This window comes from Carassius carassius, chromosome 19, assembly GCF_963082965.1.
Source record: "Carassius carassius chromosome 19, fCarCar2.1, whole genome shotgun sequence".
In the NCBI taxonomy this organism is placed as follows: Eukaryota; Metazoa; Chordata; class Actinopteri; order Cypriniformes; family Cyprinidae; genus Carassius; species Carassius carassius.
The window spans coordinates 32,555,559-32,583,313 of record NC_081773.1 but is presented as its reverse complement, the minus strand read 5'-3'; the positions used below and the strand labels follow the sequence as shown (position 1 = coordinate 32,583,313).

The 27,755-nt window shown below is 40.2% G+C and overlaps 2 protein-coding genes across 2 annotated transcripts in view; both read left to right on the top strand.

Annotated features, from left to right (window-relative positions):
- LOC132095595 (NACHT, LRR and PYD domains-containing protein 12-like) overlaps window positions 1-27,755 on the top strand; it is a 594,505-nt gene that overhangs the window by 322,520 nt on the left and 244,230 nt on the right. The window contains exons 20-21 of the mRNA XM_059500733.1: window positions 10,088-10,255; window positions 12,257-12,430. Coding sequence (XP_059356716.1) covers window positions 10,088-10,255; window positions 12,257-12,430 — 342 coding nt within the window. The remainder of the gene's footprint in view (window positions 1-10,087; window positions 10,256-12,256; window positions 12,431-27,755) is intronic.
- LOC132095600 (protein NLRC3-like) lies at window positions 985-2,839 on the top strand. Its single transcript, XM_059500748.1, has one exon. The coding sequence runs from the start codon at window positions 1,070-1,072 to the stop codon at window positions 2,837-2,839; it is 1,770 nt and encodes a 589-aa protein (XP_059356731.1). The 5' UTR covers window positions 985-1,069.

Sequence of the window (27,755 nt, the reverse complement as noted above, 5' to 3'; positions counted from 1 at the left end):
CCCGCTTGCTTGAGCAGCTTATTATACAAACCTAGAAGTCAAATGCATGAATAATATGTTGTTTATATTTGAGTTTAAACTATGTCTATGAAAGATTGTTACTGTACTGTGATAAGAGAGTCACAATGCTGAATTTTTTTTTTTACATGATTTGAAATCAAAATAATGGACAAATGTTGTGTTTTGTGGCTTAAACAGCCGCAGATCAGTAGCGGACTGCAAACACGTCCTGTGTGAAAGCACAATGAGTCCGTGCTGCTTCAGCACCACATACGAAACACACACGCACTGCAGACGGAGTATGTGTGAAACAGGAGGTACTCCAGCTGCTACTCGCAGTAGAGCGAGTGTTGCCATCTTCAGTCCTTGTGAGCAGTTAAGGGCTATTTGGTTTGTTTAATAAAATAAATTGTAATCTGGCGCTATAAAGGAAATCTAATAAAATTTACTTGACCTTCAAGGGGGACGGGGCGAGCCGTTAGGAGGGCGGGGCACCCCCTTACATAATGGTAGGGGAAACCTGTAATGAATGTAATGTAATGTCATGTGTGAGATGAGTTATGATTTTATTCCTGATTTCACCTCAGATCTGTGGACAAAAGTTCAGTGATGGAAAATGAATTTGATCCCAATGTCCAGATAAAAGAAACTCACTGTGTAACAGAGTCTCTGCTGTCAGCTTGAGGAGGAGCTTTTGGTTTCTTCCTCACTTAAAGCTCTCAGTGAGTTTGTTTTTTCCTCGTCACCTTTAGCTGCTTGCTGGAGGATTGTGAGACTCTCTTGTCCTTTTCTTTGCATTTTCCTGCTTTTCTGTGAAGCTCCTTTGGAACAATGTGTATTACACAAAGTGATGAACAGATCAACCAAAATGAAAGACATTAATTATATAGAATGACACCTGTATTGATTTAGTTTTGAATTTTTGAATTACATCATTTTTATATAAAGCTATTTTTTAAAATCAGTTCTCTTTTGTTTCAGTAGTGTGTATAGAGATGATCAGACTAGAGATCCTTCTCAAGCAGTGAATGATGAACTACAGAGAGTCAAACAGCAGCACAAAACCAGCATGAAGAACAAGTATGAGAGATTATGTGAGGGACTGAAACTCCAGGAGAATGAAAGCCTCCTGAACAGCATCTACACACAGCTCTACATCATAGAGGGAGAGAGAGAAGGAGTGAATGAAGAACATGAGGTTTTACAGATGGAGAAAACAGCCAGAACACAACACTCACAAGACGCTCCAATCTACTGCAATGACATCTTTAAAACCTCCGCTGAAGCAGGATCTGAGGAGAAAGAGCAGATCAAGACTGTTCTTACTAAAGGCATCGCTGGAATCGGAAAAACCGTCTCTGTGCAGAAGTTCATTCTGGACTGGGCCGAGGGAAAAGCCAATCAGGATGTAGATTTCATGTTTGTGCTTCCATTTCGAGAGCTGAACTTGATCCGAGGTCATCAGTACAGTCTTCACAGACTTCTGCTGGACTTTCATCCTGAACTTCAAGATCTGGACTCACAGATTTATGAGGAGTGTAACGTTGTGTTCATCTTTGATGGTCTGGATGAAAGCAGAATCACACTGATGTTTTCAGATGCTCAGAAAGTTTGTGATGTGACTGAGACTTCATCAGTGGCTGTGTTGATGTCAAAGCTCATGAAAGGAGAGCTGCTTCCCTCTGCTCTCATCTGGATCACCTCCAGACCAGCAGCAGCCAATCAGATCCCCTCCGAATACATCCACCGTCTGACAGAAATTCAGGGATTCACTGAGCCTCAGAAGGAGGAATATTTCAGGAAGAGAATCAGTGATGAGCATCAAGCCAGCAGAATCATCTCACACATCAGAAGAGCAAGAAGCCTCCACATCATGTGCCACATCCCCGTCTTCTGCTGGATCTCATCCACTGTGCTTCAGAAGCTCCTGGAAGAAGATCTGAGTGCAGAAATCCCTCAAACTCTGACTGAAATGTACATCCACTTCCTGCTGATTCAGATCAACATGAGGAAGCAGAAGTATGAAGAGAGAGATCCAGAGAAACTCCTGCCGTCCAACAGAGAAGTGATTGTGAAACTTGCTGAAGTGGCTTTCAAACAGCTGATGCAGGGCAATGTGATGTTCTATGAGGAGGACCTGATTGAGAGCAGCATAGATGTCACTGATGCCTCAGTGTATTCTGGAATTTGCACTGAGATCTTTAAGCAGGAATCTGTGATTCATCAGAGGAAAGTCTACAGCTTCATTCATCTGAGCGTTCAGGAGTTTCTCGCTGCTTTCTATCTGTTTTACTGCTATTTAACAAAGAACAAGGAGCCACTGGATGAATTCAGATTATACAGATCTGATAATGTCTCTCTGTATGATCTACTAAGATCGGCAGTAGATAAAGCTCTCGAGAGTAAGAATGGACATCTGGATCTGTTCCTACGGTTCCTGCTGGGCGTCTCACTGGAGTCCAATCAGAGACTGTTACATGATCTACTGACACACACAGAGAACAGCTCAGAGGCCATCAGAGAAACCACGCAGTACATTAAACACAAGATCAAAGATGATCCTGATGATGATGATCTCTCAGCTGGTGAATCCATCAATCTGTTCCTCTGTCTCCTGGAAGTGAAAGATCAGACTCTGTTCAGAGAGATTCAGGAGTTTGTGAAATCAGACAAACACTCAAAGAAGAAACTCTCTCCTGCTCACTGCTCAACAATCTCCTACATGCTTCAGATGTCAGAGGAGCCACTGGATGAACTGGACCTCATGAAATACAACACATCAGCTGAGGGGATAAGAAGACTGATACCAGCTGTGATCAACTGCAGAAAAGCTTTGTGAGTGTTTCATCATCAACTAAACTATCATATTTAATAATGAATCTAACTCCTTTAAAATAAATGTTCCTGAAAGAGAGATTTTCTTCTGAATAACAGGCCAAAATCTTAAAGGAGTCAGGACAGGTGTTTTTAATCCAGTAGATATTAGAGTAAAGCATGTGTTAGCGGCGCGGGTAAAAACAACCCCGTCACATGAGAAACTGGTTCATTAAATCAGCAGCAGCTGCAGCAAAGAGACGCTCCACACATTGATCAGTAAAGCTGACCTTCAGACATTTTCACTTGTGCTTAAAGTGTGCTTACTCTTTACTGTACAACAATAGCCAGTATTTTAGATTATTACACATTTGAAGATGACTGCATTATGCCATAAAATAAATCAAACCAAAGAAAATGTGTATTCCTGTGAATGAGAATATTATGTGTGATATAATTCTAGATTTCTAACACATATTTACTCTGTCAGCAATGTGATCACATTAATTTCACAATTAACAGATTAAAACTTAAATTTCAGCAGGTCACACACGTACATGAATTATTCACACAAAACAAGCTGAGAGTTTGTCATTTAATGATATCAGTGTTAAATATCCATTTACATGTCAGCCTTTTGTGAAAATGACTTTTGCAAATTCAGATGTTATGTATTTAGTAAACAAACATGTGAACAAACAACTGCCCATAGTTATTGCACATCTGGCTGCCTTTATATTGTTTTATCTATGGATTGTACAGGTTCTAACAGCAACGGGTTTCTTCACACAGCCTGCGCATGTCATAGTGATGTGTAGTTCGAAAAATAAAATATTCAAAACATGGAAATAAAACGTCTAAAATGTATATAATTGATATTGTATGTGGTGTACTCGCATTGATCAGATGTTCTGGTGAATCAATCACATGCAGCTCATATTGTTCCCAAACTCAGAAGCGTGAGTCTCTTCCTGCAGCTTCAAGAACAGCTTTACTGATCAGCAGCTTCAGTGTGATTAGGAGCAGGTGTAGGGGGCTTTAGGAAGAGACACAAGGAAGGAAACTAGAAGGCAGCATCTGTTTAAATCAATAGAATCATATAAATAATATGTTATTACCTGCTGTTTTGTAAAGCACTGCAATACATTGAGGTGTAAATACTATCTGCCACAATTTACACTAAGTATGAATAATATATCACAGTGTAGGTGATCTCAGGTTTTTATATCCTTGAGTGATGGAGAAACACACACACACACACTCTCTTTTACTCCATCCATATTAATACAGATCAAAAAATAATAAAGCTCAGCTGTGTAATGGATAGTGTGATTAAATAGATTTGCATGAATGTCTACATATGACACAAAAAATCCTGACTGTGTAAAATAGTTTTTTTGTTTGTTTTGAATGAGGCTTTAAATTATTTAAGATTTTTTTGGACATTTTAAATCTCAGTCCAATGATTCATCACACATTGATTTGTACTTTCTCTTTACTAAAGGATTCACAGCTAAACTGATCTGATCTGAGAGAGTGAAGAGTGTGTCATTGTTCTCTACAGGTTGATTGATTGTGGCGTCACAGATGAATGTTGTTCGCCTCTGACTTCAGCTCTGAGATCAAACCCCTCACACCTGAGAGAACTGGATCTGTCTGAGAATAAAATAAGAGATTCAGGAGTGAAACATCTCTGTGCTGGACTGGATGATCCTCGCTGTAAACTGGAGAAAATGTGGTAAGATTATATATGACACACTAAAACATTAATAAAGGTATTGTTTGTGATAGGGGTGTCGCAACAACCAAGAAAGTAACCATGATATTGACGATAACCATAATATTCAAAGTAAAAATGATGCATATCGTGTTTATTTAGTGTGTGATGATATATCACAATATTTAAAATTAACAGTTCTCTTATGATAACACCACATGTAAATACTCCAGTGTCAGTACCTGGTTGAGCTCCCAGGTGACAGTATTGTGCCTTAACAGTATTGACACCTGTCACACAAGAAGACGACGCAGCTCAGAGGAGAGGCATGTTTATCAGAGTAACGCACCATTATTTTACTAGCCATAGAATGGAGAACGTTATATTAACCTGTTCACAGCAGTTTTCTGTGTTCATATATTTAATTTCATAAGTTCATATATTTGCCCAGCAGCCATATCACCCTGGAGCCCAAGACCGGTTTCCCACTGAAGCTAAGCTGGGCTGAGCCTGGTCAGTTTTTGGATGGGAGACCTCCTGAGAAAACTAGGTTGCTGCTGGAAGAGGTGCTAGTGAGGCCAGCAGGGGGTGCTCACACTGTGGTCTGTGTGGGTCCTAGCACCCCAGTGTAGTGATGGGGACACTATATTGTCAACAAGCACTGTCTTTCGGATGAGATGTTAAACTGAGGTCCTGACTCTCTGTGGTCAGTAAAAATCCCAGGAAGTTTTTCGAAAAGAGTAGAGGTGTGACCTCGGCATCCTGGCAAAATTTTCCCATTGGCCTCTGACCATCATGGCCTCCTAACAATCCCCATATCTGCTGATTGGCTTCATCACTCTTGTCTCCTTTCCACCAGTAAGTGGGTGTGTGGTGGGCGTTCTGGCGCAATATGGCTGCCATCGCATCATCCAGGTGGATGCTGCACACTGGTGGTGGATGAGGAGATACCCTCTGTCTATGTAATGCGCTTTGAGTGCCTAGAAAAGCGCTATATAAATGTAATGAATTATTATTATTATTATTATTTATAGGATGATTGTTTTAAAAAGTAATACATTTTCTTTACTCATCTTGTTTTTGTATTTGCAATCAATACGGCCTTGCGTAGTAACACTTTATTTCTTTGTTCAAATCTATGAATAGTTACAAGATTAAAACTGATCTTGAAAAACTGATTGACCACATTTCTACATTAAACTCTATAAAATGTTAAGTTGGTCTCAGTGCCATGCACTTAATGCCTCATCTGCAGTCATTCTTCAATAAGATTAATTAGTTAATGTTAGTTAAATTACATTAGTTAACATATATATATAAAATATTTTATCCAAAGCGACTTACAAATGAGATCAATAGAAGCAATCAGACCAACAAGAGAACAACAACAGTATACAAGTGCCATGACAAGTCTCAATTAGACTAGTATAGAACATGTAGGCAGTTTTTTTTTTAAGAATATTATAGTCAAGAAAAGAAAAGGTAAGTGCTAGTATTAGTTGGTTAAGTGCTGGCAAAAAAAAAGATGAGTCTTTAGATGTTTTTTGAAAATGAGTAAAGACTCAGCTGTTCGAATTGAGATCGGGAGATCATTCCAGCAGCTGGACAGAGTCCAGGAAAAGGTCTTTGAGAGTGATTTTGAACCTCTTTAGGATGGCACCACTGAGCGCAAACTTCTCGAAGGCACATAAGATTGAACTAATGAGCTTAGGTATGTTGGTTCCATGCCAGTGGTCGTCTTGTAGGAAAGCATCAGTATCTTGAATTTGATGTGAGCGGCTACTGGTAGCCAGTGTAACCTGATGAGGAGAGAAGTAACGTCAGCTTTTTTTGGCTCATTGAAGACAACCCCCGCTGCTGCATTCTGGATCAGTTTCAGAGCATTACAATAGTCCAGTCTGGAGAGAACAATAGCTTGGACAAGAAGTTGGGTGGCTCGCTCTGACAGGAAGGGTATAATCTTCCTAATGGTGTATAAGGCTTGACTGTTAACAAACAAAATTACTAAAGAAACCAGTCAGATAAGTGAGAGAGTAAGAACAGTGGGCTTTTTAGTAGGGCTGTCGCGATATCCGCAATATTGTAATACCGCGCTATTGACAAGCAAACCGCAGAGGAAAGATAGCAACTGCAGAAACCGCGGCATCTGCAGTGTTCAGTTTTTTTTGTTTTTTTTTATGAGGCTGTGGCATTCTTGTTTTTTCAATTTGTCACTGTGCATTTAATGTTAAATAAATGATACAATATGGTTACGACTGTAATTTTCTTGCGAGCCGTTGTAGCTTTATGGTACTTCATTTCTTTTGAATAGGCCGGCTGAAACGATGGGAGGTGCTCGATCTCGTCCCAAAACCTAATGTCATGTCGCCAGTTTGGGAACATTTCGGCTTTCAACCCAATGAAAAGGGGAGCCAGCGAATATAGTTGAGCCGATATGCAAAATGTGCGGCAAAAAGGTTCCTGTGATGCGACAATACATCTAATTTGAGGTCATCGGGACATTAAACACTTATTACACGCTTAACGTGGTTTAATGTACTAATACAGTTATATTAACAGACCAAACTCACTAAACATCATATTAATAAAGTATACTATCTACAAAAAATCAGATGATCCCTGAATATGAATTCAACGCGTTTAATAACACGTTACGCCTTTTCCTCCCATAGAAAACCATCATAAGGCTTAACGTGTTATTAAACAACTTGCATTCATATTCAGGGCTCATCTGTTTATTTTATTTTATTTATTTATTTATTTATTTTTTTTTGTACAAAGTATACTTTATTAGTATAATGTTTAGTAAGCGTTTTAGAGTGTCCCCTGTCATCCAGCGCAGGTGCCCCCTCAAGCATCAGGTCGCGGAGCAACATCAAAAAGAACAGCTGAGACCGGTACGGGCCGACAGTTAGGAGTAGCTGAAACCTTTGCGAAATCTGTAAATTACAGCCGTGAAAGTAACCGGCATACCTGCTGAAGTCACAGACAACCTCCGCGTCAGTGCCCATACCCAAGAGAGCATGAGCAGATAACGAGCTCACACGCTATCTGCATGAGGAGTGCATCGACTCCAACGTGAATCCACTGTCCTGGTTGGCCAGTGGTGGCGCGATAATCAGTCTAGACTTCCTCTGCTGTCCAAAGTCGCGCGCAAATACATGTGTAATACATGTTAGAACTCTTTGATTTCTTTAAAAAAAATATTAGAAAACGCATGTTCTTGTTGCTGTTTGGTATTTAACAATAAACTAAAATGTTTTAAAACGTGTCTCTCTGTCAGTTAAAAAAGCAACAATATATGCTACATAACTCAACGATAGAGCTTTGTATGCAGCAAAATAAATTAGGTATGAGAAAAAAACGGTGGTAATACCGCATATCGCGCTATTGAGCCACCCATTATAACCACAGGAGAAAATTTCTTAACCGCGACAGCCCTACTTTTGAGTTCACCAACCTGAGTAAATATCTGCATTTCTTCTCATTTACTTCATTGTATATTAGCTCAGAGAGGTGTTTATATTAAAGAAAACATAAGAAAATATTAAAAACAGGGAAATAAAACGTCTAACAAGTGTACAGTATAATAAAAATTATATGAGGTCAAGTCAAGTCATCTTTATTTATATAGCGGTTTAAACAAAATACATTGCGTCAAAGCAACTAAACAACATTCATTAGGAGAACAGTGTGTCAATAATGCAAAATGATAGTTAAAGGCAGTTCATCATTGAATTCAGTGATGTCATCTCTGTTCAGTTTAAATAGTGTCTGTGCATTTATTTGCAATCAAGTCAACAATATCGTTGTAGATGAAGTGTCCCCAACTAATCAAGCCAGAGACGACAGCGGCAAGGAACCGAAACTCCATCGGTGACAGAATGGAGAAAAAAACCTTGGGAGAAACCAGGCTCAGTTGGGGGGCCAGTTCTCCTCTGACCAGACGAAACCAGTAGTTCAATTCCAGGCTGCAGCAAAGTCAGATTGTGCAGAAGAATCATCTGTTTTCTGTGGTCTTGTCCTGGTGCTCCTTTGAGACAAGGTCTTTACAGGGGATCTGTATCTGGGGCTCTAGTTGTCCTGGTCTCCGCTGTCTTTCAGGGCAGTAGAGGTCCTTTCTAGGTGCTGATCCACCATCTGGTCTGGATACGTACTGGATCCGGGTGACTGCAGTGACCCTCTGATCTGGATACAGACTAAATCTGGTGGTTACGGTGACCTCAGAATAAGTATACAAATTTTAGCGTAGATGCCATTCTTCTAATGATGTAGCAAGTACATCGGGTGTTATGGGAAGTGTTTCCGGTTACGGTTTACCTAATTAATGCAGCCTAAAAATCCTTTAACGGATTTGGATATTAAAAGCATATTAGTATGTTATGTATAAGTCAGGTTAAAGAGATGGGTCTTTAATCTAGATTTAAACTGCAAGACTGTGTCTGCCTCCCGAACAATGTTAGGTAGGTTATTCCAGAGTTTAGGCGCCAAATAGGGAAAGGATATGCCACCCGCAGTTGATTTTGATATTCTAGGTATTATCAAATTGGTGTCCTCGTGTTGATCAGATGTTCTGGTGAATCAATCACATGCTGCTCATATTGTTCCCAAATCAGAAGCGTGAGTCTCTTCCTGCAGCTTCAAGAACAGCTTTACTGATCAGCAGCTTCAGTGTGATTAGGAGCAGGTGTAGGGGGCTTTAGGAATAGACACAAGGAAGGACACTAGAAGACACCATCTGTTTATAATCAACAGAATCATAGAAAGAATATGTTATTGCATACTGTTTTGTAAAGCACTGCAATACATTGATGTGTAAGTACTTTCTGTCAGAAATTACACTAAGTATGAATAATATCTCACAGTGTAGGTGATCTCAGGTTTTTATATCCTTGAGTGATGGAGAAACACGCACACACACACACACACGTTTGTTTTTGTGAAAAGTGGGGACATCCCATAGGCGTAATGGTTTTTATACTGTACAAATTGTAAATTATATCGCCATTCACCAACCCTACGCCTAAACCTAACCCTCACAGGAAACTTTCTTTTTTTACTTACTCAAAAAAACTTTATAAGCGTTTTGAAAAATGGGGACATGGGTTATGTCCTCATAAGTCACCCTCTCCTTGTAATATCTTTGTCATAACCATGTCATTATACAAAGTTGTGTCCTGATATGTCACAAAAACAAGAGCACACTAACTCAAACACCCACCCACCCACACACACACACACACTCCACTACTCCATACATATTAATACAGATAAAAAAATAACACTAAAGCTCAGCTGTGTAATGAATAGTGTTATTAAATAGATTTGCATGAAAGTCTACATAAGACATAAAAAATCCTGACAATGTAAAATAGTTTTTTTTTTGGAATGAGGCTTTAAATTATTTATTATATTATGATTTTTTTTTTCTTTGACATTTTAAATCTTAGTCCAATGATGCATCACACATTGATTTGTACTTCCTCTTTACTAATGGATTCACAGCTAAACTGATCTGATCTGAGAGAGTGAAGAGTGTGTCATTGTTCTCTACAGGTTGAGAGATTGTGGCGTCACAGATGAAGGTTGTTCTGCTCTGACGTCAGCTCTGAGATCAAACCCCTCACACCTGAGAGAACTGGATCTGTCTGGGAATAAAATAAGAGATTTGGCTTTGAAGTGTCTCTGTGCTGGACTGGAGGATCCTCAACTGGAGAAACTGTGGTAAGATTATAAATGATTATAAATAAATATTTGTGAAGTGAAAAACAAATCACCCATAACGCCAGAAAACACAATGACAAGTCAAACAATTTTTTAAAACATTAGGTATTGTTTGTGAATGTAACACTTCCTACTGATTGGATGAGACTAGGGGTGTTGTGATAGACCGGTATTGATGATAACCGTGATATTCAAAGCAACAATTATCGATATCGTGTTAATTTAGTGTGTGACGGTATATCACAATATTTAAAATGAACAGTTCTCTTATGATAACAGCACATGTAAATACTCCAGTGTCAGTACCGGATTGAGCTCCCAGGTGACAGTATTGTGCCTTAACGCTGACACCTGTCACACAAGAAGACGCAGTGCTCAGAGGAGAGCCGTGTTTATCAGAGTAAGGTGCCATTATTTTATTAGCCATAGAATGGGAAACGTTATATTAACCTGTTAACAGCGGTTTTCTGTGTTCATATTTTTAATTAAAGGACAATTATTTTAAAAAGTACAGCGTTTTCTTAACCGTGTTTTTTTTTTTTTTTGTATTTGCAATCAATACGGCCTGTGCGTAGTAACACTTTATTTCTTTGTTCAAATCTATGAACAGTTACTGTCAGGGTTCGGGCAGAGGGATGAGGCGAGGACTCAATGATGCAGAGAGAAGGGCTCTTTAATAGTAATAATAATAAAATAAACAAACAAGAACTACCCCGTAGGTGAAAAAGATAAAATTTTACAGGCAAGGCAAGATGTGCACAGACAAATATTTGACAACAAACTAGCAACCAGACTGCAAACACAAGGACAATAAATAGGGAGCTAATGAGGGTAACGAGGGAACACATGTGACGAAAATTACATCAATAATCAGCTAACAAGATGGTTGGGGTCAAGACAATTGAAGAGAGCACATGGCACATCGGAACTAAGACAAAAGCCATGTGCTCACACAAACCAAAAACACAAGCACATGGCCAGCAAACCAGTCACAAGCCATGTGCTTGAATTAGACACAAACATGCAGCTAATGAGCAAACTCATAAGCCGCATGTTCACACAAGACAGCACGCAGCCAGCGAAAAACTAAGCTGTGTGCAACAGCACAAGACAAAATAGAACAAGAAAGCACGCAGCCGATAACTCGAGCTGCCTGCAACAATACAACACTTGAGACAGCAGGCTACCACAACAAGACAGAACATGGAGAGCGAGTGTCTGGTCCCCGATACAAAACCGAAACTCAGATCCTGGAGAAACACACACACACTCTCTTTCTCTCTCTCTCTGTCACTCTTCCTCTCTCTTTCTCTCTCTCTCTCTCTCTCTCTCTCACACACACACACACATATGTTTGTTTTTGTGAAAAGTGGGTACATCCCACAGGCGTAATGGATTTTATACTGTAGAAATTGTATATTCTATGGCCCTACACCAACCCTACACCTAACCCTAACCCTCATTAGATCTTTGTGCATTTTTACTTTCTCAAAAAAACTCATTCTGTATTATTTTATAAGCATTTTGAAAAATGGGGACATGGGTTATGTCCTCGTAAGTCATCCTCTCCTTGTAACACCTGTGTTGTGTCCTGATATGTCAGAAAAACAAGAGCACACACACTCACTCACTCTCTCTCTCTCTCTCTCTCTCTCTCACACACACACACACACACACACACCACTACTCCATACATATTAATACAGGTCAAAACAACACTGTAAAGCTCAGCTGTGTAATGAATAGTGTGTTTAAAATAATTGTATGAATGTCTACATAAGACATACAATTCGGATAAAAAGCCTGACATTGTAATAACTTTTTAAAAAAAAAATTTATTATGCTTTAAATGATTTATGATCATGTTTTTTTTTCTTTGACATTATAAATATCAGTCCAATGATTCATCACACGTTGATTTGAACTTTCTCTTTACTGATGGATTCACAGCTAAACTGATCTGATCTGAGAGAGTGAAGAGTGTTTCATTGTTCTCTACAGGTTGAGAGATTGTGACGTCACAGATGAAGGTTGTTCTGCTCTGGCTTCAGCTCTGAGATCAAACCCCTCACACCTGAGACAGCTGAGTCTGTCTGGGAATAAAATAAGAGATTCTGGAGTGGAGCATCTCTGTGCTGTACTGGAGGATCCTCACTGTAAACTGGAGATATTGTGGTAAGATTATATGACACACTGTAAAATACTTGTGAAGTGAAAAATAACACCCAAAAAGCCAGAAAACACAATAGCTGTGTCTGAAATCATTCACTCGTTCACTAATCCCTACATAGTGTACAGCAGTTGAGTCGACCATACCAGAAAGGAGTGAACAGATTAGGATGGTGACGTATTGTTATGGGAGAAATAGACGAGGTAGCAAATGCAAGAGTAGTGAAGATTTAATAGGTATGGTAGCACAGATGGTCAGAGAATAACAGTCAGGACATCAGGATGGAGATGTGTACGTCACTGGCAGTCAGGGAGCAGGTGTGGGACCGTACACCAGGAGAGCGTGATGCAGGTACTGAAATGGGCGATCCAGCAATGTGTTGATGAGCTGAGGGAAAGTGGTGAGTCCAGGAGTGAAGTAATCCATCTTATGTCAACAGGAAAGAACAAGGATGATTAAACAGGCATGAACGCGGGAAACTTCATCAACAATCTGACAAAAACGAGACGAAAGACAGGGCAATAAATGGGGAGTAGAAAATGACTGGCAGCTGTTGCTGATGGAACAATTAACGGTGACACCCACATGACATGATCAGTGCAGACGAGAGACACACATAACTCCACCCACATCGTGACCAACAGAGACAACTGTTTTACGAACCGTGACAGTACCCTCCCCCCTAGGGAGGGTCGACTGTAATCATCGATAAGGAAGTCAAGTCAAGTCACCTTTATTTATATAGCGCTTTAAACAAAATACATTGCGTCAAAGCAACTGAACAACATTCATTTGGAAAACAGTGTCAATAATGCAAAAATGATAGTTAAAGGCAGTTCATCATTGAATTCAGGGATGTCATCTCTGTTCAGTTAAACAGTGTCTGTGCATTTCTTTGCAATCAAGTCAACGATATCGCTGTAGATGAAATGACCCCAACTAAGCAAGCAAGAGGCGATAGCGGCAAGGAACCGAAACTCCATCGGTGACCGAATGGAGAAAAAAACCTTGGGTGAAACCAGGCTCAGTTGGGGGCCAGTTCTCCTCTGACCAGACGAAACCAGTAGTTTAATTCCAGGCTGCAGCAAAGTCAGATTGTGCAGAAGAATCATCTGTTTCCTGTGGTCTTGTCCTGGTGCTCCTCTGAGACAAGGTCTTTACAGGGGATCTGTATCTGGGGCTCTAGTTGTCTTGGTCTCCGCTGTCTTTCAGGGTTGTAGAGGTCCTTTCTAGGTGCTGATCCAGCATCTGGTCTGTATACGTACTGGATCCGGGTGACTGCAGTGGCCCTCTGATCTGGATACAGACTGGATCTGGTGGCTACGGTGACCTCGGAATAAGAGAGAAACAGACAAATATTAGCTCAGATGCCATTCTTCTAATGATGTAGCAAGGAAGTGTAGGAAGTGTTTCCGGTTCCGGTTTACCTAATTAATGCAGCCTAAAAATCCTTTAATGGATTTGGATATTAAAAGCATATTAGTATGTTATGTGTAAGCCAGGTTAAAGAGATGGGTCTTTAATCTAGATTTAAACTGCAAGAGTGTGTATGCCTCCCGAACAATGTTAGGTAGGTTTTTCCAGAGTTTAGGCGCCAAATAGGAAAAGGATCTGCCGCCCGCAGTTGATTTTGAAATTCTAGGTATTATCAAATTGCCTGAGTTTTGAGAACGTAGCGGACGTAGAGGATTATAATGTAACAGGAGCTCATTCATATACTGAGGTGCTAAACCATTCAGGGCTTTATAAGTAACAAGCAATATTTTAAAATCTATACGATGTTTGATAGGGAGCCAGTACATGCAGCTATTAATTTCATCAATGCATTGACAGTGGGAGTCAGTGGGGCTGTAGTCATTTGGAGATAAGGCTAGGTAAATCTGGGTATCATCAGCATAGCTGTGACAGGCAATTTGGTTATTTCGCAACTGCACGTCCGGTGTTGGCGATGCTCTCCTGCTGCTGATCCAACACTGGAAACACAATGGTGAATGAACTCAGCCAGCAAGGTTGAACTTGCTGCTTCCATGATTGGTCAGATCGTTCTGTTACGCGAGAAATAGGCGAAGAAGCAAATGCAAGAGTAGGGAAGATTTAATAGGCATGGTAGCACAGATGGTCATAGAATAACAGACAAGACAAAAGGATGGAGCTGTGTAAGCCAGGTTAAAGAGATGGGTCTTTAATCTAGATTTAATCTGCAAGAGTGTGTCTGCCTCCCGAACAATGTTAGGTAGGTTATTCCAGAGTATAGGCAGCAAATAGGAAAAGGATCTGCCGCCCGCAGTTGATTTTGAAATTCTAGGTATTATCAAATTGCCTGAGTTTTGAGAACATAGCGGAAGTGGAGGATTATAATGTAACAGGAGCTCATTCATATACTGAGGTGCTAAACCATTCAGGGCTTTATAAGTAACAAGCAATATTTTAAAATATATACAATGTTTGATAGGGAGCCAGTGCAGTGTTGACAGGACCGGGCTAATATGGTCATACTTCCTGGTTCTAGTAAGAACTCTTGCTGCTGCATTTTGGACTAGCTGTAGTTTGTTTACTAAGCGTGCAGAACACCCACCCAATAAAGCATTACAATAATCTAACCTTGAGGTCATAAATGCATGGATTAACATTTCTGCATTTGACATTGAGAGCATAGGCCGTCATTTAGATATATTTTAGAGATGGAAAAATGCAGTTTTTGGAGATCACGTGACCCATCGACAGCGATGCCAGCATAGGTTTCGGCTCTGCTCGCATAATCTTATTTTTTTCAATAATCCTTTAAAACATTTGAAATACATCGACATCTATCTCATCATGAATCCTTCTCCAAGCAAAGAAACAAGGAAAAGGGAAAATGAACAATCGCCTATAAAGAAAAAATTTAAGGATTCTGCCATCTCCAAGGAAGAACTCGATGCAGCTATTGCTAATGGCATAAAGCTAGCCCTCCAAGAACAACAACGTGGTCTAGATTTGGCCATAACCTCCGCTGTCAGGGAAGCAGTGGACTCCATTCTGGTCCCAGCACTACGTGACTTGCGAATGGAAATCCAAAAAACTAATGACACCGTGAAGGAGATCAGGAGTGAACTTGAGACGGTAGCCAAATCTAACAAACGGACTCAAGACCGTGTGGAATCTGTTCAGACGGCTGCACGAGAGGATAGGCGATCGGTTATCGAACTAAAGACACAGCTAGACCAGCTCAATACAAAGCTGACAGACCTGGAAGACAGGGGACGAAGAAATAATGTAAGGCTGGTTGGCTTACCAGAAACAGTGGAGGGTTCGGATGCAATCGGCTACTTGAAAGATAATCTTCCCAAGTGGATACCCTCATTGGTTGGCAGAAACATTGACATTGAACGGGCACATCGTGTGTATGATGGAGGAGAGGCTAACTCCAACAAGCCGCGCACCCTCATCTTCAGATTACTGCGTTGGCAAGACAGATCGGCTATCCTTAATGGGGCACGTCAAGTTTATCCAGTAAAGTACGCTGCTAATGGCGCGCGCGCATCATCCATTCACCTGCTCACGCCCCTCGCTCATTCTTCGGCGCCGACAGCCGGTGGTCAGAACACCGGCACTATCCTGTTCTTCCCCGATTATAGTCCAGCGACAACAGCAAAGAGAAAGAGCTTCAGTTCTACCATGAAGAAGGCTAAGGGCATGGGCCTGGAGCCATTCCTCATTTATCCTGCGCGGATAAAGCTGCAGTATAAAGGCGAAAGGAAGATGTTCGACTCCCCTCAGGCCGCCGAAGATTTTATCAACTCTCTTCCGCGGAGGTCCTCCCTTACACACGTACAGCGAGACGGTGGTTCTACTGACGCAGCGTCACACCCGACCAAAGAAATCAACAACGGTGATTTTCCTCATGCCAGAGAAGGCAATTTAGTGGACATGGCGGAATAATCTTAGATAACAAACTATGTAGCAATGATCAAACTCCGGGTCTTCGCTACAAGGTACGATCTAAGAACAAGTAATGTTACGCAAAATTGGCCTTATTTACCCAGTTCGAGAGTTGACGAATGTATTCATTCTAGATGTTAGGATTGTGTGGGTTTATCTGATTCTATTGCCATGCGTTGGGGTGGATTGGTCACGTATCAGGCAATGTTTTTGTTCTTACAGACCTACGGATTTCTTCCTGTGCGATCTGTGTTTGCTTTTGTATATAGTTTTTCCCACCCCCTTCCCTTTACAGACATATTCCTACTCCTTGATAGAACAACAGCTTTGGGGCATCCGTACGGTAATTGGCAGGATACGCTTCTGTTATATCTTATACTAGCACGTTCATATTTTAAGACAAATCTTAGTGGTATATGTCGATGCAGTCACTGAATATATTATCACTCAATGTGAATGGCCTGAACTCCGCTATCAAGCGCACCCGTGTACTTGAGTATATATATCGTAAAAAGGTAGACATCGCCCTGATACAAGAAACACACCTAAAACAATGCGATGTGGCACGATTTCAAAATAAACATTACAGATTAATTGCATCATCATGCGCCCTAAATAAGACCAAAGGAGTATGCATACTTCTTAACCGAAAAATATCATGCAATATAAATATTACTGGAAATGATGAGAATGGAAGACTTGCTTTTGCCCGTGTTTGTATATTTAATCATAAATTAGCTTTCACATCCATATACTGCCCAAATGAGCCTGACAAAGACTTTTTTTCTTACATTGGAAACGTATTGTTAGAACAAAATGACTTTTCCTTAGTGGTGGGAGGTGACTTCAATGCAGTCCTTAATCCGTCTCTTGATAAATCTAATTCAGATGCAATAGGCAATCCTTCATCTATCTTATTGAAATCGCTTCTCAAAGATTTTAATCTTGTGGATATATGGCGTATACAGAATTCTACTGCTAGAGATTACACATTTTTCTCCAATAGGCATAAAACATTTTCCCGGATAGATTATATCTTTCTTAGCCCAACCCTTATTGAAGGACATACATCCATTAATATTCTACCAATTCTATTATCTGATCACTCTGCACTTTTATGCAACATCGATCTACCCAACATTAAGACAAAGGCCCCCAGGTGGCGCTTAAATACATCTTTACTAACTAATTCTGGATTCCTTAGTTCATTAAAAGTACGACTAAAGGATTTTTTAGATACTAACACAAAGGAATGCTCTAATCCACAAGTTCTATGGGAGGCCACAAAGTGTTTTATTCGTGGTTTCTGTATTTCATTCTCCTCAGTTTTAGCTAAAACAAAAGCGTTCCAGATCACAACTCTTGAAAACAAAATAGAATCATTAGAGAATCTACAAAAACATAGCTTTTCAGATGACCAGTCTAAACTACTGGCCTCTCTCAAAGATGAATACAATATACTGGCCATATCAAAGGCGGAATTTATTTGGCATAGAACCAGACAAAGGTACTATTTTGAAGCAGAGAGGCCTAGTCACCTACTGGCTCTTATGCTTAAGGAATGTGAAACAAAAGCTCACATTCCAGCAATTAATACACCTGAGGGCAAAATTACCACTAACCCCCAGGCCATTAATAATACATTTTTAACATTTTATGAAAATTTATATAAATCCGAAATCTCTGATGATGATGCTACCAGTAAACATTTTTTTGACAGGCTAGAGCTTCCCTGCCTCAAGCAAACTGAGCAAGATGATCTGGAAGCTGCTTTAGAGCTGAATGAATTACATAGAGCTGCAAAATGTCTTAATAAAGGCAAATCACCCGGCTTGGATGGCCTCCCTCCAGAACTTTATTTAGAATTATGGGACATGGTGGGCACACTCATGCTGGATTCATTTAATTTTGCAATTAAAAATGGGACATTCCATAGAGATAAAAAAACAGCACTCATCACTTTACTCTTGAAAAAGGGAAAAGATCCCTTCGAGTGCTCTAGTTTTAGACCAATATCTTTACTTACAAGCGATCTTAAGATATATGCCAAAGTACTCGCTCTACGCCTGGAAAAAGTTATTCAGTCTCTAGTCAATGAGGATCAAACAGGATTTATCAAGGGGCGCTATGCATCTGATAACATGAGAAGGCTGCTACACATTATAGAGGCTGTGGAGACACACGCCGTCTTTTCACTCGACGCAGAGAAAGCCTTCGTTAGGATAGAGTGGAAGTATATGTGGGCAGTCTTGCAGCATTTTGGTTTCAAGCATAATTTTATAGCAATGATCAAGGCGCTATACCACTCACCCTTAGCATGTATTCTAACAGGTGACATAATCTCCTCTCCTTTTACATTGCAGCGTGGTACAAGACAAGGGTGTCCACTCTCACAACTTTTGTTTTGTCTGTCTCTGGAACCTCTAGCGCAAGCCATTAGGCAATCTACGGCTTCCCCTATGGAAATTGGTCATCATAATCATATTATATCTCTGTATGCAGATGATATAATTTTGTTCTTAGACAACTTTGACACCTCCATTCACCCAATTATTAAGGAATTCGATAATTTTAGCAGCCTGTCAGGCTACAAAATTAATTGGATGAAATCTGCACTTATGCCTTTAAATAATGTACACACTAACGTTCCTGTTCCCATCTATATTCAGCTCAAAAGCTCTTTTACTTATTTGGGCATTACGATATATAAAAACATACATAAAATTACTAGAGACAACTTCAACACTACGCTAAGTAAAATAAAATCAGACATTCATAGATGGAGAAATCTAAAAACATCTCTTCAAGGTACAATTAATACAGTCAAAATGAACATATTGCCCCGTTTCAATTTCCTTTTCTATATGTTACCACTCTGCCCCCCTTCAAATTACTTCAAAGACATTCGTTCCATGATTTTCAGTTTTATTTGGGATGGTAGACGGCCCAGGGTTCGTCTGAATACACTGCAACGACCCAAATTGCTGGGTGGTCTAGCAGTACCAAATATTGAGCTTTATTATTGGTCATTTCAGATCAGAGCACTCAGCACATGGTTGGACCCACAGTCTACCACTGCATGGGGATTGATTGAATCTGCTAAGATTTTTCCGCACAAGCTGCAAGAAATACTATTCTCCAGTGTAGCAAACAAAACAATAAAAAACTAATTTGGGCCCATCATTGCTAACTCTATTCAAGTGTGAAAGAAAGCAGAACGGTGGATGGGCGGTTCACCTAAAGTCTGTCAGAACATGCCACTATGGCACAACCGGAATTTATTATGTGGCAACAAACCATTTAACCAACCATCTTGGTCATCCCTTGGGGTGAATACATTAGGTGATATATATGATACTCAAGGTCTTTGCTCCATTCAGGATTTAAGAACACGCTTTTCCCTTCCTGCGTCCTGCTATTTTGTTTATTTTCAACTAAGATCAGCCTTAAAAACATATGGAGTTCCATGGGATTCTCCTCTCCCTGTACATCCCATGTTGCAATGGATTGCACCATTACTGGGTAGACCTTCTGTCTCTCTAATATATAGTATGTTGATTCAGCATAGCGCTAAGGTTTTACCAATTGAATCAATATGGAACAGGGAGTTGGAGAGTTTAAATATAAACTTAGATTGGGAGAGAATATGGTGTAATCTAAGCATGACTTCTAAGAACCTAGCTCACCAGCTAATTCACTTTAAAATCATACATAGAGCCTACATTACACCTTATAAGAGATTTCAGATGAAATTACAACCTACTCACAACTGTCATATATGCTTCACCTGGAACATTTTTGCACATGTTTTGGGAGTGTCCAGTTATCTCCAAGTTCTGGTTGCATGTTAATTCAGTTTTAGCAGATATACTTGACATTTTTTATGTTCCCAATCCTGGATTCTGTCTCCTTAATGATAATTCAGATATAGATCTAAAGCAAATTCAGCTCAAAATGGTATATGCCGGGTTTACCTCTGCAAAGAAAACAATTTTGAAAAACTGGTTCTTTCCGGATATGTGTATGAAATCGTTCTGGATCCATAGTCTTGTCAACATTGTCAACCTTGAACATACAACTGCACGACTTAATAAGGCGCGACCAGCAACTGTACAAGCTTGGAACTCCTTTTCATCTAAGATAATCTCTTGGACCAGAGTCAACAGCTAGGCAATCATAGTTGTGATACACCTGCCGAACATGTCTCTGTGATTTTATGCACTGTTTTACCATTGTGATGGTTTTATTTATTTATTTTTTTTCCATATAGTTGCATATGATTTTGGATATGTCTGTAACCCCCCCCCCCCCCCCCCCTTGGAAAGCAATAAAAATGTTGATCACAAAAAAAAAAAAGAAAAATGCAGTTTTACAAATGCTAGAAACGTGGCTTTCTAAGGAAAGATTGCTATCAAATAGCACACCTAGGTTCTTAACTGATGACGAAGAATTGACAGACCAGCCGTCAAGTCTTAGACAGTGTTCTAGGTTATTACAAGCGGAGTTTTTAGGTCCTATAATTAACACCTCTGTTTTTTTCTGAATTTAGCAGTAAGAAATTACTCGTCTTCCAGTTTTTTATATCGACTATGCATTCCATTCGTTTTTCAAATTGGTGTGTTTCACCTGGCCGCAAAGAAATATAGAGCTGAGTATCATTATAATTAACTAGTTCTTTGGGGTCAAGTTGTGGTTTTTTGATGAGAGGCTTAATAACAGCCAGTTGATATTGAGGATTTAATAATAGTCAGAAGAGGATCTATGACTTCTGGAAGCCCCTCTTTTAGTAGCTTAGATGTTATAGGGTATAACATACATGTTTTTGGTAAGTTTATACAATTCTTCCTCTCCTATAGTAGAGAATGAGTGGAACTGTTCCTCAAGGGGTCTATAGTGCACTGTCTGATGCGATACTGTAGCTGACGGCTGAATGGTTACAATTTGATCTCTAATAGTATCGATTTTAGAAGTGTGATGTTGGGTAATGTCAACACTTGTTGAGGCATTATTTTTCGTTAATTTAGCCACTGTATTTAATAAATGCCTGGGGTTATGATTGTTTTCTTCTAAAAGAAAAGAAAAGTAATCGGATCTTGCAGTTTTTAATGATTTTCTGTAGGATAGGTTACTTTCCCACCAAGCAATACAAAATACCCCTAGTTTTGTTTTCCTATAGCTGCGCTCCATTTTTCGGGCTGCTCTCTTTAGGGTGCGAGTATGCTCATTATACCATGGTGTCAGACTGGTTTCCTTAACCTTTCTTAAGTGTAAAGGAGCAACTGTATTTAAAATGCTAGAAAAGAGAGAGTCCATAGTTTCTGTTACATCATCAAGTTGTTCTGAGGTTTTGGATATGCTAAGGAATTCTGATACATCAGGAAGTTAACTTAACTTATACTTTGTGGTATAAGTGATGGTTCTACCATACTTGTAACGAGGTAGAATTTACAATTTCGGCTATATGAAGTTTGCACAAAACTAAATAATGATCTGAGATATCATCACTTGGCTGCATAATTTCAACACTATCAATATCAATTCCATGTGACAGTATTAAATCTAGAGTATGATTTCGACAATGAGTAGGTCCTGAAACATGTTGTCTAACCCCAATATAGTTCAGAATGTCTATAAATGCTGATCCCAGTGCATCTTTTTTCATTATCAACATAGATATTCAAATCACCAACTATTAAAACTTTATCTTCAGCCAGAACTAACTCATGTAAAATCACCAAACTCTTTAATAAAGTCTGTATGGTGCCCTGGTGGCCTGTATACAGTAGCCACTACAAATCACAGGGAATTTATCATTAACATTTGTTTCTCTGGATAATGTTATATGAAGCACCATTACTTCAAACGAGTTATACTTGAAGCCTGCCATCTGAGAAATCCTGAAAACATTGTTATAAATTGAAGCAACACCTCCCCCTTTGCCTTTTAGATGTGGCTAATGTTTATAACAGTAATCTTGGGGGGTGGACTCATTTAAAATAATGTAATCATTTAAGAATCAGAAAGAGCTTTATTGCCAAGTATGCTTGCGCATACAAGGAATTTGTTTTAGTGACATAAGCTTCCAGTGCACAGAGACAACAACACACAGACAAAAAAAAAAAAAAAACATTACAAAAAAGGAGAATTACAAATTGGCAAATAAATAAGTGTATAAACAATTGTGCTATAAATGATAATGGAATAGGATAAATTGAGATGCAGGAATGTTCTAGGATGGAGGGGTAACAAATAAATATAAGGATATTGCACATTTTCTGGCATAAGCAAAGTTTAAGTGGGAAACATTTAACTGTTCATGAGGTAGATTGCCTGGGGGAAGAAACTATTCTTGTGCCTTGCTGTTCTGGTATTTGCGGCTTGGAGGCGCCGGCCAGGCAAAAGTTCAAAGATGGGGTGACTTGGATGTGAGGGATCCAGAGTGATTTTCTGATTCCTTTTCCTCACTCTGGATGTGTACAGTTCTTGGAGGGTGGGCAGGGGAGCACCAATAATCCTTTCAGCAGTCCGAACAGTTCTCTGTAGTCTTCTGATATCTGATTTTGTAGCTGAACCAAACCAGACAGCAATTGAAGTACACAGGACTGACTCAATGACGGCTGAGTAGAACTGTTTCAGCAGCTCCTGTGGCAGGTTAAACTTCCTCAGCTGGCGTAGGAAGTACAACCTTTGTTGGGCTTTTTTCACAATGGAGTCAATGTGATTGTCCCACTTCAGGTCCTGAGAGATGGTGGTTCCCAGGAATCTGAATGACTCCACTGCAGCCACAGTGCTGTTCATGATGGTGAGTGGGGAAAGTGCAGGGGGGTTTCTCCTAAAGTCCACAATCATCTCCACTGTTTTGAGCGTGTTCAGCTCCAGGTTGTTAAGACTGCACCAGACAGCCAGCTGCTCAACCTCTTGTCTGTAAGCAGACTCGTCACCATCCTGGATGAGGCCGATGACTGTAGTGTCGTCTGCAAACTTCAGGAGCTTGACAGAGGGGTCTTTAGAGGTGCAGTCGTTGGTGTACAGGGAGAAGAGCAGAGGGGAGAGAACACATCCCTAAGGGGCACCAGTGTTGGTGGAGCAGCTGTTTGACATGAAATTCCCCAGTCTCACTAACTGTTGCCTATCTGTCAGAAAGCTGGTGATCCACTGACAGATAGAGCTAGGAACAGAGAGCTGGGTCAGTTTGGTCTGGAGGGTTGTTGGGATGATGGTGTTGAAAGCCGAACTAAAGTCCACAAACAGGATCCTCACATAAGTCCCTGTTTTGTCCAGATGTTGCAATGAAGTGCAATCCCATGTTGATTGCATCATCCACGGACCTGTTTGCTCGGTACGGAAACTGCAGGGGGTCCAGTAAGGGTCCAGTGATGTCCTTCAGATAAGCCAGAACCAGTTTTTCAAACGACTTCATGACGACAGACGTTAGAGCCACAGGTCTGTAGTCGTTAAGTCCTGTTATTTTGGGTTTCTTTGGAATGGGGATTATGGTGGAGCGTTTGAAGCAGGAAGGCACTTCACACAACTCCAGAGATCTGTTGAAGATCTGTGAAAAGATGGGGGCCACCTGGTCAGCACAGATTTTTAGACAGGCTGGTGTAACGCCATCTGGACCTGGTGCTTTTCTTCTTTTGTTTTTCTTGAAGACCTGGCGCACATCATCTTCACAAATTTGAAGAGCAGGAGGTATGGAGAGGGGGATTGCAGGAGGTGTTAATGGTTGTGTAGGGAGATGGTCAGAGTGGGTGTTGGGGGTTTCAAATCTACAATAAAACTCATTCAGGTCGTTAGCAAGTCGTTGATTAGCCTCAGTGCAAGGGGATGGTGTCTTGTAGTTTGTGATGGCTCTCAGTCCTCTCCACACTGAAGTTGAGTCGTTGGAAGTAAACTGGTCTTCCAACTTTTTAGCGTAGGTCTTTTTAGCTGCTCTAATCTCTTTGTTCAGTGTGTTCCTGGCCTGATTGTACAAGACTCTGTCCCCATTTCTTTAGGCATCCTCTTTGGCCTGACGAAGGTGTCTGAGTTTTACTGTAAACCATGGCTTATCATTGTTGAATGTTAAATAAGTCCTGGTAGGAATGCATATATCCTCACAGAAACTAATATAGGATGTTACAGTCTCTGTGAGTTCGTCCAGATCGGTGGTAGCAGCTTCAAAAACACTCCAGTCAGTGATGTCAAAACAAGATTGTAAATCCTGCTCTGTTTCGCTGGTCCATCTCTTCACAATCTTTACTACAGGTTTAGCAGATTTAAGTTTCTGCTTGTAGGTCGGTATAAGATGAACCAGACAGTGATCAGAACGTCCCAAAGCTGCTCGTGGAACAGAGTGATATGCATCCTTTATTGTGGTGTAACAGTGATCCAGTGTATTACTGTCTCTGGTGGGACATGTAACATGCTGTCTGTATTTTGGCAGTTCACGGGAGAGATTGGCTTTATTAAAGTCCCCAAGAATGATTAAAACAGAGTCCGGGTGTTGTTGTTCTGTGTCTGTGATCTGATCAGCGAGTTTCTGTAAAGCTGAGCTCACGTGCGCTTGTGGAGGAATGTAAACACTAACCAGAATGAACGAGTGAAACTCCCGCGGCGAATAGAACGGCTTGCAGTTGACAAACTGCATTTCTAGATCAGGACAGCACATCTTCTTTAACACAGTTACATCTGTACACCACCGTTCATTGATGTAAAAGCATGTCCCGCCGCAGCGCGATTTCCCCGTTGATTCTGCTTCGCGGTCCGCTCTGAACAGCTGAAAGCCCGGCAGATGGAGTGCGCTGTCCGGTATGGCGTCATTCAGCCAGGTTTCCGTGAAACACAGAGCAGCAGAGTGAGAGAAATCCTTATTTGTCCGAGAGAGCAGAAGGAGTTCGTCCGTTTTGTTGGGTAGAGAGCGGAGATTTGCGAGATGGATACTAGGCAACGGCGTTCGAAATCCGCGCTTCCTGAGTCTGACGAGCGCTCCCGCTCGCTTTCCCCGTCTGCGCGTCCTGAAGCGCTTGATCAGCGCCGCTGCTCCTCCGATAACAATGTTCAGTAAAACGTCTGTATAATAGAAATCCGGAAAAATATCATGTGGTGTGTTCTGCCGAATGTTCAGCAGTTCAGCCCTGGTGAAACTGATCGTGTTTGTTAAACAAAATAGAGGAAAAAAGAAAAAAAACAGTACAAACACTGGAGAGCCAAGCACTGAAGCAGCCATGTGCGGCGCCATCTTGATCATCTTCAATAAACAAATTGCCTTTCTGTCAAACAGAGCACATCTAGATTATAATTAGTAATCATATTATTTACAAAATGTGTTTTCGTAGAAAGGGATCTGATATTCAATAAGCCAAGCTTTATCATTTGTTTATCCATATTGCATCTGTTTTTGTTTATTGAACCTCAATTAAATTGTTAATCTTAACTTAGTTTGGACGTTTTTTGTATTTTCTAGTTTGGGGAACAGACACAGTCTCTATAGTGTGATATCTAGGTGAAAGAGTCTCTATGTGCTGAGAATTAACTGACCTTTGTGACGTGAGGCAGCTACCAGACGGTCGGTTTAGCCAGTTTGTCTGCTTCCTGACCTGGGCCCCAGTTAGTCAAGTATAAACTCTAAGACTATTTGCCATATTTCTAGAGAGAAGAGCGGCGCCACCCCAGGAGGGATGAAGACCATCTCTTTTTAACAGGTCAGGTCTACCCCAAAAGCTTGTCCAATTTTCTATGAAACCTATGTTCTAAAGTGTAGAGCTACTTAAGTTCGGTCCTTCTACACACACATGACTGACACGTGACACTGACACGTGACTGACCGCTCGCTCGCACCAACAGGAGGATGAGGGGTCAGTGTTACTCTCTACACTGCACTCAGACTGATTGATTCCTACTCTTTCATTCTTTGAGGAGACATGGAACACAGCACATACCTTAGGAACGGTGTAATGGAAAATATTAGTGGTTTTGAAACAGTGACATTTTCAAATCGCGCTATATCCTGAAACCAGTAATCGGCCCATGCCTACTGGCATATAACAATGCCTTGGGGAGGAAAAAACAGATAATCTTAAAGCATGTGCATGAACCCAAATATGAAATAAAACAGTTATTGAATAAGCATGCGTCTTATTCTGTATACTAAACTCCTGAAACATTGGTACCTCGTATTTTAGAGCATTTTTTTTCTCAGTAACTGTAACAGATTGCACTTACATTTCTTTTGTAATTAAATTACGTAATTCCGTCACATGTAACTAGTTCCTCCTCAACACTGGTGTTAGGTAATAGAATATATGGGGAGTACAAACACTAATCTATAGTTTTCACCTCCAAGTATAAAATACTGGACATGCCCCTGAATCAACCACAAGCAGCTCATATTGTTCCTAAACTCAGAAGCGTGAGTCTCTTCCTGCAGCTTCAAGAACAGCTTTACTGATCAGCAGCTTCAGTGTGATTAGGAGCAGGTGTAGGGGGCTTTAGGAATAGACACAAGGAAGGACACTAGAAGGCAGCATCTGTTTATATTCAGTAGAATCATATATTAATAAAATGTTATTACGTACGGTTTTGTAAAGCACTGCAATACATTGAGGTGTAAGTATAATCTTACACAATTTCTTTGAAAAATATCTTAGTTTATGTGATGGTAGTTAAGAATCCCCACTGAAACATGTTACTCGAACCGGTGACTTTTTATGAATAATTCACAACGGTTGTGCTGTAATTATATAATAGGCTGTAGTGTGACACACTACATGTCTGCTGTTACAGTACTGTTTTTGGTTTTGATTCACTGTTAGTGCTGCACTTGGTATGAGCCGATTTAATTTGCATTTGAGAAGGCAACATTTGTCATTAGAAACATTTATAAATCTGTTGTTGTTTACAAAGAAGTTTCAGTGTCACATAATCCTTCAGAAATCATTCTGATTTACTGCTCAAGAAACATTTCTGATTATTATCAATGTTAAAAACAGTGTTGCTGCTTAATATTTTTGTGGAAACAATGATACCACTCAAACATTTGTATAAGATTTAAAAGAAAGAGAAATTAATAATTTTATTCATCATGCATGAAAGTAACAAAAAGTGAGTGCTGTAGCCGAAATGACTCGAACCAGACAAATTAAAGAGTCCATCAGGGCTGTGTTTGAAACATGAGCCGAATTCCTCAGGAAGTCATAAAACATTCTGTGCCACAAGTCCCAAGCAAGATAACCAACCAACCAAAGCTTTCACTGAACAGTTTTCAACATTAACACCACTAGAACAATTATTGACAATTTCAATTCGGAGAAGAGATTTGTCAAATTTGTTGTTCGTAATTGAAATGCAACGCTGGGCATCACATGTAAACCCATGAGAGTTAAAGACTTCCATTGACCCCCCCCCCCAACCTAGCAGAACCACACTGAA

What these genes read in the sequence shown, in the direction of transcription:
- LOC132095600 (XM_059500748.1), top strand. Translation starts at nt 1,070, where the DNA reads ATGAAGAACAAGTATGAGAGATTATGTGAGGGACTGAAACTCCAGGAG.